This window comes from Ammodytes marinus (assembly GCF_949987685.1).
Source record: "Ammodytes marinus genome assembly, chromosome: 10".
Classification (NCBI taxonomy): Eukaryota; Metazoa; Chordata; class Actinopteri; order Uranoscopiformes; family Ammodytidae; genus Ammodytes; species Ammodytes marinus.
This window is the reverse complement of record NC_137214.1, coordinates 25,058,761-25,076,371: the sequence shown is the minus strand read 5'-3', so window position 1 is coordinate 25,076,371 and position 17,611 is coordinate 25,058,761. Positions and strand designations below refer to the sequence as shown.

The window sequence follows — 17,611 nt, the reverse complement described above, 5'->3', positions numbered from 1 at the left end:
TCACAGTTCTGTTCAGGACAGTCAAGTTCTTCCACACTTACCTGGGAGAACCATTTTATTATTGGATTATGCATGGAGACACTGTAAAGCTGTTCCAACATTTACAATGGTGGAAACACTGGTGGAGTTTTTCTTTAATTTGAACCAAAGGACTTAAACCAGAAAAACAGCCCCATGAAAGTACACTTGGGGTCCATACTGTTGGCCATTGAGCGTGTGAACCTGGGACATATGTGTGGGAGGTTTCTAGATTATTATATTTTTTACCAAATAAAAGCTAATTGGCTGCTATCAAACCAATGTAATACGGACTCCCTCATGTTCTTGTGTGCTAATTTAAAACTCCCTCTGCGTTCCAAATCCCATACTTTTTCTTTTTACTCTTATACATACTAAGGCATGCTGGTTTCCATGCTATTGGATGTATTTGGTCATCCTGGTATTCTTGGCATAATGCGTTAGACATGTATTGGGACATACATCCTGAACCTTTTTCTAGGATACTAAATAGTATGGCAGTATGGGTATAGGAACACATGGTCTTTCACAATACAATCCATTATCGGTAAAGTGGACTAGCCAGAAAATCAAACAGGACGACAATAACAATAAAAAAATAAGTACTTTATTTCATATAATAACATTTCTACTCTATGTTAAATGTAGTCACAGCAGCAACAGTGTCAGGACTACCAATGTCAAATTGGAGAAACATTGACAGATTTTTCAATGCAAAATAATTTAATAATATATAATAGGAAGGAACACTATAAGATAAGATGTTGATTATGGTCCAACCAACTCATGAAACTAAAAATTATAATTTAATAAAATTAAGGTCAAAGTCTTGTGTATATATTGGAAAAATAAATATATATATATATATATATAATTGGCTTCTACAAACTTCAGCATATGAAGCCCTTAGCTGCCATTTCAGCTGAATTCAATTGCACAAACAGAACATTTTTAACACAAGTTAGTGTTGCTGAAACTACAGGGATTGTCTCATTTCATTTATTCTAGTGTTTCTCGCTACGGCTATCTTTAAAATTACAAATGCTTATTTGGGCTTTTGTCCATCTCATGATTACAGATTATTCACACACACCAATCAGATGTCATGTGCCATGCCATAAACCCATCCTCTCGTCTGCTGGCTCTAAGATGAGCCGACACAGACGCACTGCTAAAAAATCCATAGGAAAATATATTGTTATTTTCATGATTTCTGTATCGTCAGCTCCACAAATCAATATAAAAAAAACGTTTCAAACGAGTTGTGAACCACAACCTCCTCTCCTGTAGATGACCCAGTATGGCTAGTTGCATCAAATTGCCGAGTTTTGAATTTGAATTAAAATTTAAATAAAAAAAATTCTGACTAAATTGTTCTGCTGAATTATCAATATAGTGCAATGTGATGTATTAAGACCACCTAGATCGTACACAGTAACTTTTATTTCAGCTCTGTTTTTACATTTTCAGTGAACTATGTGGAATATCAGTGATATATATACTATGCATATTGTGACTTTATATCACGATATGCATCGTATCCCAATGTATTGTGCTATATAATATTGTATAATGAAGTTCTTGCCAAAATGAATGATGCCATTGTTCTGTTTTGTTTCTAAAGAAGCATTCCACTGACTCAGTCCTTCAATTGGTCCAGGGCTACTGTGATTGGCCGCCTACATCAACCTATGGGGCTCCTCCTTGAAGCTGATGTCACAAAGCAGTGACAAATGGTCAGAAGGGTAGTGGTAGGAAGGGAGGCGGTCTGGGCCTATCTGCTCCTCTGTGGGAATGTCCAACAGGCAGTCCACACTCAAAGCATTATGGGTATACCAGATGTAGTCCAGAGTGCTGCAGCTCTCTCCAGAGGGGCGGATCTTCCACGTGGTATAGGCCGGCTCCGTCTGTCCGTCAGAGCTTAGCAGCTTGTATGCAGAGTCCAGGCCGAGGGGGGAGGAGCTGAAGCGCCGGTACACGTCCTCTGAAGGCTCTGCGTTAAAGTCCCCGCACACAACCAAAGGGACGGTGCCTGACGCCGCCTCGCTCTGGCTGCTGCCACCGCCATCTTGGGACGTTATGCTGCGTAAACTTCTCAAAAGGTCGGCACCCTGCGCACCACGGAGCCTCTCCCAGCCGCTGCGAGCCTTCAGATGGGTGACGGCCACACACAGCTGCCGGCCCGTCATCTGGCAGGTCAGCGTCTGGACGATGGCTACCTGGTTGGTGGGCAGCATCATGGCCGACAGTCGGAGGTGAGCAGTGGTCTGGAGGGAGAAGCGTGAGTGGCGGTAAAACAGAGCGCAGCCATCAGGACCGTTATTCTGCTCTAAATCCAGACAGGGAGACCAGGGTTTGGCCAGGAAGCTGCCATGGTAACCCAGGCTGGCCATGATTGGCTGGAAAGTGTCAAAGTAGTGGTCCACTTCCTGTAGACACAGGATGTCGGGGCGATAGGTGAGGATCTCCTCCAGGATCAGGTACTTCCTCTCATGCCAGTTGAGAGCATCCAGTGGACAGCGGATAAATCCATCCGATCCCTCACCAAGAGCTGGAAAGAAAGAGAAGAAGATGCATTTTCAGGCCAAATTCATACCAAAATTAAACCAGAATGAAGTTCTACAGCCAACTTCATGATGGAACTAGAGGTTAAGTTATTAAAATTCATCCTGAGGGGAACATGAACATCTGATTGTACCAAAGTCAATAGACTTCCTCTTCTTGGGACCATGAATGTCTCTATAGAATGTAATCTCTGTCCATCCAATCAGTCAATCTCCGTCCAAAGTGGTGGACAGACTGACCCACAAACAAACAATGCCATCCCAAAATAACACCATGTATCTAAATAATGTTCAAATGTTCTATACGTCACTGTAGTCCTCGCAAATCCACACATCTAACTTTATAAACATATATTTACCTTGTGCGAGTATATTCCACTGCATGATCCGTATGGAGGGGTTCTGCGTGTGTAGACAAGGTGCAATGCTGCTGGGATAGACCAGATCCCGTTGTGGCCGGGCCGGACGCCTCTGCAGGGCCTCCCTGCACTCTCTGAGCAGCTGGTCTGGATCCATCTCAACCAGGTCTTGGTCTGGGTTCTCCTCAGAATATGGCTCTAGTTGGGCCAAGGGTGCGCTGTTCAGGGACTGGGCCAATGTACCGAACAACCTGCTGCTGCTGCTGCAACCCATTGGATAAACTGAATCAAAGGAAACAAGGAGGAATACATGTGGTCATTTAAGGTGTCATAATACCAAACCTTTAAGACGTGATCTGTAGTCAAGTCTGGTGAAGTCAGTAAAGAGCAACTTCTGCCAGCATGCCTACCAGGCAGGAAGTATGAACGCATGACAACATTGTTTTAACTGAGAGGTTGTATACCTTCACTGTCAACATAAATTAAGGCAAGCCCACAGTCAGTACTGTAGACAGCACAAAGGACACAGGTTTTGTTGTTCTGTTGTGGGTGGTTTGGATGTTACAAGTTTCAGAACAAACTGACTCAACATTTGTTCAGACCCCTCACTGTGCTGACTAAAACAAACAGTCCAACAGTCCAGAACATGCAAAGGTAAGAGGACACGGACTGGAAATTCATCCTATTCTTAGTAGACTGCTATCAGTCTGATATGTTTACATTCACAATATCCCTGAAATCAATGAAAATCACTACAGCTTCAGATCATTAATTTGACATTTACTGCACAACACCAACCGTAACCATGTTCAATCTCAAACATCAGTATCCTTGAACCTAGCCAGTTGTACAGAGTTTGGTTTGGTTGTGGCACAATTATCTGTGTGTGTACTGTAAATGCACTGTAGTTCTGACAAATCAAGAACAAAAATTTCTCTTCTGAATGAAAAACAAGTGAATATATCACCAAGATCTGCTACCTGTCCATACTTTGTGTGAGCTGAAAAAAAAGTCAGGGTTAGCACTGTTGCTAGCTACAGTGGGTCTGTCCAAACCACTTTCTTTACACACCCATTTACAGAGCCTATACATGTATCATGTCAATAACTATCCTCCCTGTTCTTTCTACAGCTGAAGACCAGAACCCACCTGTCTGTCTGTCTATATTGCACTCCTGCCCTCTTCCCTTGGATTCTCTTCTTTCATATAGCTGGAGCCCATAGTCTCTGTGCATGCTGTGACTCATCCTTTATCCGTCTCGTCCTCCAGTATGTCTGTCTCCCTCTCTACACAAATCTTCAGTTTCCATCCCTCCCCCTCTCTCCCTTTTCACTCGCAGGGCAACAGAATGACCTCTAGATATCTGGGAGACACAGTAAGCCTGTCTCAGACATGGAGAGGGAGAGACACACATGAGGACCAATAAGGTGTCTTCAATAGAACAGTCGCCATAGTGATGAGAGATGCCGAAAGTGACGAACCGGAAGCAAACCTTTCAAAGGACAAAGGAAGGTGAAAAGGAGAGAAGGGATGTATGAGGACAGTAACTAAGTAATTGAGTAAGTGGGAGGGGTTTAAATGTCCAACAGGTGTTGATGGCACACACACACACACACACACACACACACACACACACACACACACACACACACACACACACACACACACACACACACACACACACACACACACACACACACACACATTCTCTGGTTAACTGAGGACAGAGGAAGGGAAGAGAAAGAGACTGAGTGTGTTCTCTTTGTGATACAATAGCATGGTTTGAGACCTTTCTTAACCTGGTTAGCCTACTAGTCGGATTTTAGAGTCAGTGTCCACCCTTTCCTGTAGTTAGTTTTGCTTTCGAGTAAAAACAAATCCTATGTCTGAAGTCATGCTATTGTCTCTTTGAGGCAGGTTTTTGTAAGTAAATGCTCGCAATGACAATGGTTGACTTTGGTCCCCTTCTAAGTTAGTTTAGCATTTTATTAATCCAAACATAAGGTACAGCTGAAGTGAATGTGGAATGTCATTAGTATTGCTTCAGGATTGATTTTACGATTGTTTTGCTGTTTTTCAGGCTTTAAATGGGATGGTGCCTCTTTATTTATCTGAGCTTTTACATATTCACACTCCAGTCAACATAGCACTTGTGTCGTCCAATCAGATGGTCCTGGAAGTTCCCAGATCCAGATCAAAAAAATAGAAGTGACCAAGCATTCTCAGTAAATACTCCAGATCTGTGGAATAGATTAATCATTTTAATAAGAACTGCTCGGACCGCACAGCAATACATTCCTGTATGTTAAGATCCTTATGTTAAAACCCAAACTATTAACCTTCAACCAGCCCATCAACTGACACCGTCATCCCTTGAGTCACACTACTAGCTTGGCCTCAAAATACCCCGACATACTGTATGTATCGGCTCCAGTCCGTAACTGAACAAATTCAAACTGAACATTTACATACTACCTTCCTTTTGCTGGTGCATCTTAATTAGTAATAACAAAACCATTTCCTGTCCACCTCCTTTAAATTCATCATTCGTACATAATTATGTGGAGTATCATAGAACACTTACATAGAAGAAAATGGATGAAGAAAACAGCTCTCAGTCTTTCCTCAGGTTATTTAACACGCTTCCTTTGTTCTTGCCTTGTGTAGTCTCTTCATAACTCGCTCTCCTTCCTTTACTCCATCAGAGCCGGCCGACAGTCTGCTAGTTGTGTGTATGGAAGACCAATGTGACTCTCATGAGACAGACAGTAACTGCTGCTGTGGCCGCCACATGAAGAAGATGACTCAGTCACTGACTGGCCCAGTCCAGATATCTGTCCTTATCTCCCTTCCTCTGAGCTATAAGGCTCCGTTGTTGTCCAAAAACTATTAAAATCACACGGATGAGCCACATGTTGCACTGGATGACATGGTCCTTTGTCACCATACAGACAGACACACACACACACACACACACACACACACACACACACACACACACACACACACACACACACACACACACACACACACACACACACACACACACACACACACACACACACACACACACACACACACACACACACACACACACACACACACACACACACACACACACACACACACACAGTAGTTTAACTCGACTCGCCAGTTTAACTCGCCACACATACTCACTAGAGCACCAAATGTGGATTCATAATACACTCTAAGTGATTAAAGAAATGGTCAAATATAATATTTGATTAACGATTATTGGAGGATTTGAACTCAAACAATGGTATCATACTATAACACCTCTATGTGTCCTTCAGTGGAATTCAGCAGGACCACAGACATCTCCCTGTCTTAGTTAAGGTCACATAGTGTACAGGACAACCCTTCATTCAGTTCTCACCCTGTACCACTTAATCTAATATGGCAATTCAGTTCATTGGAATGTGCTTGCCACAGCAGAGAAGCAATGCTCTGGAATTTGATCAGTCGGTGAAACCAGCACCATTCAGTTTATTATACACTGAGGAAGACTGCAGTCTGGTAATGTACAAACTGAGGCTGTGTCCCTTCAGGCCTTTCCACCAACATACATCATAACTTGTTAAAACAGGAAGAGCACAAATGTCCCATCAAGTTATTCAAGTGAACCCACTTTCATCATGCTGCTTTTATTCTTGTTCAGTTGTGCTTTCCCTGCTATGCCTGCTGTAAAAAGGTGTACAGCACGGCACACACTGCAGAATTTGTAAGTTGCTCAGTTTCTATTGTGTTCAATACTGAAAGTGTCTCTCCTATCTGATTTAGAAAATGTGTTAAATGTGCAAACAAAAACTCCATCCCAGCCCTCAGGTCAGTTGTATAATAGTGTTTACACTAGAATGAAAAGCTACTGAACGGACTGACCCATGTCTTCTCTACTGGACGGTTATGTCACAGAGGCTGACCAATCCCATTAAAGATGGAGGCCAGTGAAGATCTGCATGGAGCTTTTTAATGGAGATTAAACCAAGAGGACATAAACACAGAAACCATTTGAGAGGTTAATTTGAGGCACAGTTTTGCTGCTTATCCCGGTCATGAGGGAATGTGCCATGTGCCCTGCTTCTGGAGGACCAGGGCCAATGTCATTGGTCCATAGCAGATGTGACAAGAACCCTGCTGAGAGGGAACGTGAGCAAAGCTGGTAACATCCCCTGGCCGGTGGTCATACGTTTAACATATTGCCGTCACAGGAGAGGGTTCCCACCCAACATTGTCCCTGTACCCTAAAGTCTGCAGTCTGTCTAAATGAATACCACCTTTTGGACCTCAACCCCATTCTGATGAAGTTTTATGAGAAACTGGTTCTCTCAAGCACACAATAGACATCATTACAGCCAGTATTTCAATACCTTCACCAGTTTTCATTTAGACACCAAGAGACCCACAGAGGTTTCCATACCCTCCTCTCCACACACCTGATTTGATTGGTGGTCAGTCACACCTCCTCCACCCTAGTGCTGAAGACTGGAGCCTCCCCAGACATTGTTAACTTTAACATAGGAGCAGTTGAAATGGCAAACAGACCCAGTTACAGACAAAGTAGAAGCAAACAAGCAAACATGACTCATAACTGCTGGATGTGTTAATGAGTGAATGTTTGCTAATCATACTAATGGGTTTACCATAGAAACTAAAGAAGACAACGATGTGTCATGCAGCTGTGCTCATCATTTGTCTTCACTTCTCCCAAGTGTACAAACACTTCAGTTATTGCAGGGTTAAAGGTTAGGCTCCATATTGATTAATCAGCCTATTTGTAAGCTAGATAACTGTAGCGCCTAATGCAGAGGGATAAGAAGTGCACAGTCACGGTATGCAGTGGCAGGACGTAAATTGCTTCCATAACAGATCATTAGACAGAGGTCTGATTAAAAGCCAAATTCTGAGAACATCTAGGACATCCTGTGTCAAGGTTTTGAAGGGATTAAATAGAACATGTTACCTAAGAGGAGCATTCTTAGCAACCATGGCTGAAGAGATGAGGAGAACTGTGCCAAACTAAAGAGGCCACTGATTGGTTGATTGACTAATTGGTTTTGTGTGTGACAATCACCAAGACACTATTGAATTAAGTATTATTTCTAGCTAGTTCTTAGGCAATAGGCTATCAATTACAAAATCAATTAATTGTGAGGCATTTATCCAGCTATTTTTTTTTATTCCAGGCTTTCCAGTATGAGGAAATACATTCATATAATCATTAAACAGTAGGCCTACATACATTGAATATATTCAGGTGTTGTACAGGCCCGGTTCTAGACAGTTAGATTTGCCCTTGTACGATCTCTGTGTCTGCTTTTTGGCACATTTAGTGTGAATTGTGTAGAACACAATATGCAAATAAACTTTGAGTGTTGCTGTGTGGGAGATTTGATTCTTGCATGTTTTTTTCCCCCAAATGTTTATGAATAACATATAATATACATATATACAACATATAATGTATATATTTTTTTTTAATCGCAGTATTAACTGTAGGCAGCCTGAGCTGATTGAAGAGAAAGCTTTGGGACTGGGCAACCTGGATGGTGGTAGTCCAGAGCTATATACTATACACACTATATAGATATATAGTCTTTCCACTATTGCCTCTGATGTCCAGCTGGGTGAAAATAGTAGCCAGCCGAGGTCACGACCCTGCTAGGGGGGTCCGGGGGTATGCCCCCCCGGGAGATTTTTTTTTAACCTTTTTTAAGTGAAATGCATGAATCTGGTGCACTTTGAGAGGAAAATTAAGAGGCTAAATCTGAGGAATAATAAAATATTATGGAGGGTCCTCTGGGATGGGCTTGGTGCTCTTTTTCTTTTACGGGACATATTTTTCTGTAATATAATGAATTAATTTAAATGCAGTGAGAGGAACGAAGCAGAAGAACTCTGTTGTCCAGTTATCTTTTTTTCCACAGACGAGGCTGAAATAGGCTATAGACTACAGTATACACAGTGCATGGGCAACTGAGGGCAGCCCCATTTTCAAATATTTTTAAATAAACTCAATACACACTGTGCATGCCATGGACTTGAACGTGACGTGATCAGTTAACCTCGGATTACCTCCCAGATGAACTGATTCAATTATTAAGCTATTAACTATCTACCAAAACATTGTATTCCTTTTATTGTATGATAATTTACATTTACATAATATGATGTTCATATCAAACACACAAACTAAAAAAATAAAATAAAAAAATTGGGGTGGCCCCCCCTGGCAGTCGGGACCCTAAGCAACCGCTCATTTCGCTTATGCCTCGGGCCGGCTCTGCTGACCAGTGACCACTATAAGTGGGTGGGTAACGTGGAGGCAGGCTGTCCTGCCCACCCAATAATAAAATTAGAAGCAATGCATGGTAATGGTATATTCTTTAGTATTAATTAATTGTCTGAATTTTATTTGACATGTTCTTGGACAGCGAATGAACAGGTCCGTTTGATAGTGGGTCTGGACCTCCACCTAAAAAAAATTAAAATAAAAAAAAACATTTTTTTTTTTTTTTTTTTAGATTGGGTGGGCACAGCCCACATTTGGGTGGGCACGGCCCACCCTTGCCCTTGGCTACCGCCGGCCCTGGTGTTGTAGCCTACTGTTGGTCAGACTAAACATGAGACATTTGGATATGCCACCTTATGGAATTAATCAACCAGACCAGGGTTTCCCCCCTGTGTATTACAGGCATGGCAGCCCACCATGCTAAGCATAGTAGTTTAAATGCCTACACAGGAGGACAGTTCAGTGACAAGAAAGAGGCGACCTTATTCCTCTGCACATCATCCGCTTCACAAAAGTGACATCATTCTCAGTTCTAGTCTGACAGTTTAGATGCTGAAGTGAGGTATAAAATGTCGCTGTAAAATTAAATAATAGAAAAGAAGATGTATCACAGAGTAGGCCCTAGCTTAACTTAACATCTTCTGAATCATAAGTGCCTTAGTAGCCTTTAGCCCATGTTAAATTTATAGAAAAAGGTGTTACCACAATTTACAAAAATTTAGCAAGAATGAAAAGGAGTGGACTTATAATAGTTGACGAATGGTACCCCACGTGGACTGTAGCCTACTTGCCTAAATGGATGAAAAATCAGATTGTAAACCAGTGATGATATCGCGTCGGGGTCTGGCAGGCTAGTGATAAAAAAGCGCGCCGTTTAAAAGTTAATTTTTTTTAACGTGGTTTGGTAGAAAGGACAACTCGAATTCAAGTTTCACTGTGTGAACTGTTTAGCATCACCTAGGCCTACTTGATGAAATGCTGAGGTGTAATCTGTGTACAGTTGCCTACCTGGCGCTGCCCCGCTGTGGGATGCTCCGCTCGGTTTCATCTGGGGACTGGTCCCTTTCACCCCCCTTCCTCCTCCCTCTCCTCCACCACCGGGGTGACAGTACCGTTTTCCCGGACTCCTGGCTGCCGGTGCCCCTCGCGAGGAAACACACAGCTGGCTCAATAAAGACGAACAACGACGGACTGGATTCATTCTTCACTGTATCCTACTGTAGCCTACAGAGTCCAACGGAGAACGAGCTGTACAATACCGGCCCGGGCAGCACGTCACTGCCTTTTCACCTACACTAACCAAAAAGAACCATTTAGGCTATGTTACAAAGCTTGAGAATGTTCCCCCTACACGCTGTTCGACTTTGTACTTCTGAAGCTAGCAAAAACCATCGACAGAAACCGGCAAAAGTTACATCATGTTCCCTGCATGTTCCCCGTGAGTCACGGAACACCGGCCACTGAGGGGTTGGCCGATAGTGGGCTAGTCCACAATGCTTTGAAGAGAGGGCAATGGCATACGATACTATTGGCTATATTCTATAATAAGTGATTAAACTTCGTTTCACAATGTGTTTTGCTGTTTAAGTTTGATTTGAAAACGGATTTTGTCTATATTTGTAAAAATCTACATATGGATACCCTCCTGTCACCAGTGGTTTGGGCCACACTGCATTTTGTATGAAAGAGGCTGGATCCCGCGAGAAGAGGGCGTTAACTTTCCATGAAGAAGCCAATCAGCGTTCAGTACGCTGATTAGACAGGTACGACGGGTCTGACGTCAACAACACGCACGTGTCTACGCAAAATGTTCAGCTTCTATTATATCACCCTGCCCTAAAAACCACTCCTGTAAATCCATCAGCCTAATACCAAAGCCACATTTTATAAATAGTTGTAATTTGCTTTGTTTATAAGTTACAAGGAAGTTGCATTATCAAACCTTTATTATTAGTCTGCTATGACTGTTTTCTTTTTGATCTGCTCTAGTGGATGAGGCCAGAGGCCAAGTTCATGTTCTAATAGGCTACCATTGTACAACCAGATTAAGGGGCAGTACCAGCAGGATCCATGCCGTTTCTTTGTTAATTATTCATTAACTTCAGCAACAAAACAGTAGTATCAAAGTAATGTTGTAAGTTTGTTTGTGCAAGGTCATGGTCTATGTAGTAGTAGGCTATACAAAATGTACTAGCCAGGCCTACATCATAATACTTGGTAACAGGAGCAAAGAAAACAAGACATCTCTGTTCTGCACTTTTCTGGCAGAACCACAGAGGCTCCATGAAAATACAAATTAGACATATTTTTTTTCTTTTTTTATTCATCACAAAAAGTTCTTGACAGTTTTCTTTGATCAGATTAACACACTTTGGTCATGCTTTGATTTTGCTTGATATTTTTCAGTCTAGTTAGCAATCTTACCATGGTTATGTATGATAAATACAATTATCTTTGTGTATCTACAGATTGCTAAACAAAGCCAATGGACTAATAACCCCTGTGTGCACAGTAGGATTTCAAAATACACCAGGTAATTTAAAATGAATGGGGGAAATTATAGTTCTGTTATACAGTTTTAAGAAACATGTGCAGTATTTAAGTGTCCTCCCAGATACATCAAAACACAGACTATATCACAATAGATGTTCTGCTCTATGCATTTTCTATTATCATTGTGTTTCAATCCAGTGGCAATTTACTGCTGAGTGATTATTATCACTAGTATGTGCACTTATCAAGAGATATGTTCTCCATATATCTGACTGATTATTAATATTTGTATCATTAATTTTATAATTAAATAGCCTAATAATCTTAATCAATGCTTTGATTCAGTGGATCTGTTCTGACTGTAGTGTTTGTTTGCTGTGTTAATGTCTCACTTTCATCAGTGATAGTGTTAGGGCATGATGTTGTCTGACAGGTGAGCATGAGAGGTAATGTATGCAAATATGGGAGTACCACCAAGCTTCTATCTACCTTTGGTTTGTTTATTTGGCTGATGCCCGAACTCAAGTAAAATCAAGCTCCATGTACATTGCTTGGTTGCACGTAAAGAAACTCAACCGTCACCACAGTCAGTGATCTGTCTCTGTGGCAGCTTGGGACTCGGGTAAAACAGGGCTCGTTCGTGTTGTGTCTTAACCACCACTAGAGGGGCATCATCACAGGGTATAAATAATACATTTCACCTTTGGTAAGTGACATGAGCACGTCTTGACTAAGTTGTCCATCAAATATGATTCCCCTTAAGTCTTTATTAACCCCTTCTGCCTTCTCATTTAAGCAAATTATTTGCATAAGTTTCCATGTCAATATTCGTTCTACCATATACAGTGTAATGATAGCCTGTGACAGCAGCCTCCAGTATAACATCCAGGGATTGAAAACTGTTTCATTATTTGTGTTGTGGGTTCATTGTCTCCCCTATAGCTTTCTCTGTACTACCATCTGGTGGCCATCTCATAAAAATGAATATTTTTGTTTGACAGCTTTTTAATCCATCAAATGGTGTCTAGCATCAGGTTCCTTTATCATGCTTTAATGTTGTTGTTTGTGTGACTGCTGCCTGTGGAAAGTAGGAACAGTTTTAGTGCTTTTGGGTTTCTAGGCATGGGGTTTGAGGCCTCATTTTCACCCTCAGATCATTCGTAAGTAACACTTTTCATAACATACCATTTTAGTTAGAAGCACAAGTCCTGCAGTCACTTTTTTATCAACCCAATGTGCTGACATTTAGTTAAATTCTCTCTGCAGTGGAGCTTTTTTTTTAATACTTTACACAGTATGCTCCCAGATTGCATCATATTGATGCATTATCTAATTAAGTCGTGTGTATAGCATCCTAATTGGTAACAAGTTAGTAGTTGTAATCTATCAGATAATTGTAGGCAAATCCCTTGTTCTGACATGAAAGGGACTGCATCCATCATGGCTAAAGTGGAGAAGAAGTATCAAGTAGTAGTATTGTACATTATAAATTCACTTAGCTAAAAACACAACTTTTACTCGCAAGGCATGGAATGCAGGACTTGTTACATGCAATTGAGTATCTATTATAGTATTTATCATAGATTATGTCCATAATCAATGTGTCACATTAACACATGCTTATATTCACAAACTGTGATCATTTGCAAATTTTTGAATCACTCTACTCAATATGCACTATTGCACAGCTGTTCTTTTTCTAAAAAAAGCATACACATCTCTCTTCATTGCGTGCACCATTAGACCACGGCAACTTCCTTACATTTGAACGTATACCTGCAACCTAAGTCTGATTGTGATTATAAATTGCTGTATGGCTACTTAGGCAGAAGTAAAGGATCTTATTATTTCCACCACTGCCTGCAGGCTGTACAATGGAGGCCTAGGTGCTGTAGTGCTAGTGCCCTGTTTTGTAATGCAGGTGTCAGCACTTTTAGAGCATTGTTGAGGAACCTGATGTATAACTTTATCTGTCGCCTTAATACGTCACAGAATTGCATTGTTGTTGTGCTGACTAATCCCAGCTACAGTACATTTCGTTACCAGTCACCAATGTGGAAGTATTGGTATGAATGTCTTTTATGAAAATGTGTGTAGGCCTATCTGTGGGGTGGGTTTTTTTTATGTTTTTTTTTTTAATGTTTTGTGTGTTCTTTTTATGGACCTTGAGTCTGACAATAAAGATGATGATGATGATGAATGGCTCATTAGATTCCTTCCTCCATAAAAATCTTGGATAGGTGTGGTGATATTCTATATGTTTCCTATTGTCATCAACAAGACACAGACCAACAATGAATGGATCCCACTAGTGTTGTCAGCCATGTAAGCCATGGCACCATATCTTATAGCTGTCTTTGGAATGGTCAACGTCTTAATGAATTGTTATTGAGCCCCTACTCAGTCCTGCAGTGCACAAAAAACAGCAGCGTCTGTATATTGATGAACACATAACTTTCTCCACTAACTGAGAAAAGCCGCAACAAACTTGGATCTGTCCGCCGAGAAGAGGAAGCAAAGCAGCAGTAGTTTAGGTCCAGTTCTTTTCACAATTTATATAAATAACATTGTTTCATCGCTAAAAAACTGTCATGCCCATCTATACGCTGACGACACAGTACTGTATTGCATTTCCGATTCGGTGCACCAATCTATTCAGAACCTACAAAGCTCTTTTAACACCCTGCAGGACTGTCTAGTGGACCTCAGGCTTGTTCTAAATACAGACAAAACCAAATATATGTGTTTCTCCAGAGCAAGAACTACAAATTTGAATGATTTTAATATTTTTACAAATAATGGATTTTTAATTGAAAGAGTCACAGAGTACAAATATCTCGGCATCTGGTTAGATGATAAACTCACTTTTAATTTTCATATAAAAAATCTTGTTCGTCGACTACGACAAAAAATTGGCTATTTTTATAGGAACAAAACCACCTTCCCTTTATTTAGTAGGAAAAGGATTATTGAAGCAATTTTCATGTCTGTCCTTGATTACGGTGATGTGGTTTACCGGCATGCATCACATTCATGTCTTAAACTCCTGGACTCTGTTTTTCACTCCGCTTTAAGGTTCATCACAGGAGATGCTTATGACACACACCATTGTCTTTTATATGAAAAGGTTGGGTGGTCCTCCCTTAAAGAGAGACGTGACGCACATTGGCATATTTTAATTTACAAAGCCTTGACCGGGAAGCTTCCTCGTTATTTAACTGAATTGCTGCAAATCTCAGATGGGCTTTATCAGACCCGCTCCACTGACATGCTTATGCTTTATGTCCCACAAGCCCGGTCTGAGCTAGGAAAGACAGCTTTTAGCTTCAGTGCCCCTGACTCCTGGAACAACTTACAGCAACAAATTAAACTAAATAACTTCATATCCTTTAACCAATTTAAACAAACTATTTTAAATCTGCCAAACTCTACCTGTAACTGTTTTAATTAGGCTATATTGTACTCTCACCCATTTAATTTTAATTGCTACCACTTAATTTCACCACTGTGTAAATGTTTCAATTGTTTTTCTCTTCACCTGTTGTTGTGTATTTGATGTATTTGCGTTGAATATTGTTAATGTATTGTTGTTTTTCCTTTGAATTTGTTTGAACTCGACGTCATTGAAAATGAGGGTCACCCCTCAATTGGTCTCTCGAGGATAAATAAAAGTTAAATGAAATGAAATGAAAATGTGTAATTAATCTTCATAGTGAGTCGATAACGTGTGAACGCAGAGGTTTTACAGAGACCTGCACAAAAGTGCCTCAGTGATGCAGAACAGAAATAGAAGTCGCTGCTCCGTGCTGATATCACACTATATGGAGATGAGAGAAGGAAAAAGGTTATGACTTGTGCTTCCATCGACATATAATGTACGAGCCATGATAAGACGTGAAACACAGCACACCGTTTCCTCAGCACTTTTGTACCTCATTTGACAAAGTCTTGCTGAGACAGCAAAAGTAAGTGTTAAATGTTGTGCGTGTGTGTGTGTGTGTGTGTTTAGTGAGAGCTTGATTTGTCCAGTCTCAGTAATATTTCTGGGTTATTACCCATAGCAGAGCTTTTTATCCTCTTAAATGTAGCTTAAGAAGAGATCTAAGCTGTGTCACTTCATGCATAGACTATTAGAGCGTGGACTTGTGTGCTAGTAGTATTAGCTACGACGAATTAGACAGGAGAACTCATCACCTCATTTCAAATTAGAGCATAACAAAATCCCAAATTAATGAAATTATTATTTTTTTGAAAGGCAATTGCAATGAAAATCACTCTAATAAATTAATGATGTTCCACCATGCTGGCTATTATGTCAAGATGTGGGTGCGAGATGTGGGTGCATATTCAGAGCTTGTGTATGTGTATTTGGGTTAGGGTGAGTGTAGGATGTCCTTGTCTGCACACTAGGTGGCAATAAAGCTCCATGCTGGAACTTTAATACCGAGACGCAGTCTAACGATCAGCCTCTTAAACTGTTACTGTATGTTGTATGGTTATGTTCTTTATTACATTATTAAATCCTTCTGCTTTACAATCTTTACATTCTTTATCATTATTGCGATTCCAGATTTAAATCTGCAAGAGGTTGGAATATCATGGAATGTCGCATGATAATATGGAGGAGGGAAAAAAGAGAAGGAACTCTTAAAGCCAGATGACATTAATATTGAATGGTAATTTGATTTGCCTATGTAAATTAGTCATTTCAGTTCAGCCATCCAGGCGGTTTAATAATCTCCAGGGGGACTGTGATAATCCGAGGGTCATCTCACCCAGCGTAAGGCAAAGAGCAGCAGCAACACAAGCCAAACTTGGAGAGGCTTCAAATCTCTGTTAAGAGAGAAGCTTTCTTTAGTAATACACATGTGTGCTGTAAGTGTGTGAAACAGCAGATGTTGATGGTAATTCGATTGAGGGCTTCAAAAACAGAAGCTGTGTGTTAAGTCTTATTTTGGCAAGAGCCCATATGAGTGGAACTAGTGGAAGAGAGCAGATAAGTGGCCGATGCTGCACAACTTAGGTTTGATTTTGAAAAACTTTTTTGTGGCTGTTTTAAAATCCATTGTAAGTGAGTCCAAGCCAACAGCTGCTCTCTGTGAGGAATGAAAAAAAACAAACTTTGAACAGTCATTGAAGTCAGTTTAAGTGGCGAGTGTTTAATAAGATGTTGTGTGCAGTCTCACTTTAAGGGATGATACGAGTTTATTGCAACTTCAATGTTTGTATTTTTGGCCACATCTATCTCATTTAATCACTTATGATATCATGATGTTCTGGGAACATGATGAGAAGGAAGACAGGACAACAAACACAAGCAGCCAGATGATCAGGCAAGTTGTGAATTTTATTTGAAAGGAAATCTCAAAATGCCTATACCACTTAATGGGAAGGTAACCAAATCACTCATTTACTGCTACATGCACTATAGTTACTGTAAATGTGTGTACATGCAGAAGGTCACTACGTCTTCTCCCCTGCCTACAATCATCCTTATTTTGGAAGAATCGTTTCATAATTATTGTGATAGGAGGGCTGCTTCCTGACGAATGACATTCCACTTCCTCACAGCATTGAATATACTAGGGATTGGAGTTAAACTACAATTATCAAACATCTTAAGACATGTAGGAGTTTGTATAGGTCTCACAGAAACAAGAGTCTACAGCCATGCTAGCTGTACAGAGAGCATGCTAACCTGCTAACATTGACAGGGCAGCTATGCTAAACTTCAGCATGCTAATATATTTGACATGCTGAGAGCAATGGGAATGTCATCAGTTTTGCAGTTATTTGGTCAGGAAACTAAGAATTAGGCTAATGATTTTACAACAGTTAATCCAGAGAGGAATATGAATGCATGAATA

General features: G+C 40.7%; 1 protein-coding gene across 3 annotated transcripts; it reads right to left on the bottom strand.

Annotated features, from left to right (window-relative positions):
• Positions 1 to 603: 603 nt before the first annotated feature.
• Positions 604 to 10,633, bottom strand: nocta (nocturnin a). Of its 3 annotated transcripts, none has more exons than XM_080034971.1 (3): positions 10,260 to 10,633; positions 2,942 to 3,223; positions 604 to 2,569 (listed from the first exon to the last, which is right to left on the bottom strand). In XM_080034971.1, exons 1-3 carry the CDS (start codon positions 10,450 to 10,452, stop codon positions 1,698 to 1,700), a joined length of 1,347 nt encoding a protein of 448 aa, XP_079891097.1. In that variant the 5' UTR covers positions 10,453 to 10,633; the 3' UTR covers positions 604 to 1,697. The 3 variants fall into 3 exon arrangements, with proteins under 3 accessions (XP_079891097.1, XP_079891099.1, XP_079891098.1); XM_080034973.1 differs by lacking the exon at positions 10,260 to 10,633 and adding an exon at positions 5,526 to 5,629; XM_080034972.1 differs by lacking the exon at positions 10,260 to 10,633 and adding an exon at positions 4,091 to 4,231.
• Between the last annotated feature and the right edge of the window lie 6,978 nt (positions 10,634 to 17,611).

Excerpts from the sequence above, each read along its gene's own strand:
- nocta (XM_080034971.1), bottom strand. The coding sequence starts at position 10,452 with ATGAATCCAGTCCGTCGTTGTTCGTCTTTATTGAGCCAGCTGTGTGTT. Across the intron at positions 3,224-10,259 it reads CCACAGCGGGGCAGCGCCAG|TTTATCCAATGGGTTGCAGC; the intron begins GTAGGCAACTGT and ends CCTTTGATTCAG. Across the intron at positions 2,570-2,941 it reads GTGGAATATACTCGCACAAG|CTCTTGGTGAGGGATCGGAT; the intron begins GTAAATATATGT and ends CTTTCTTTCCAG.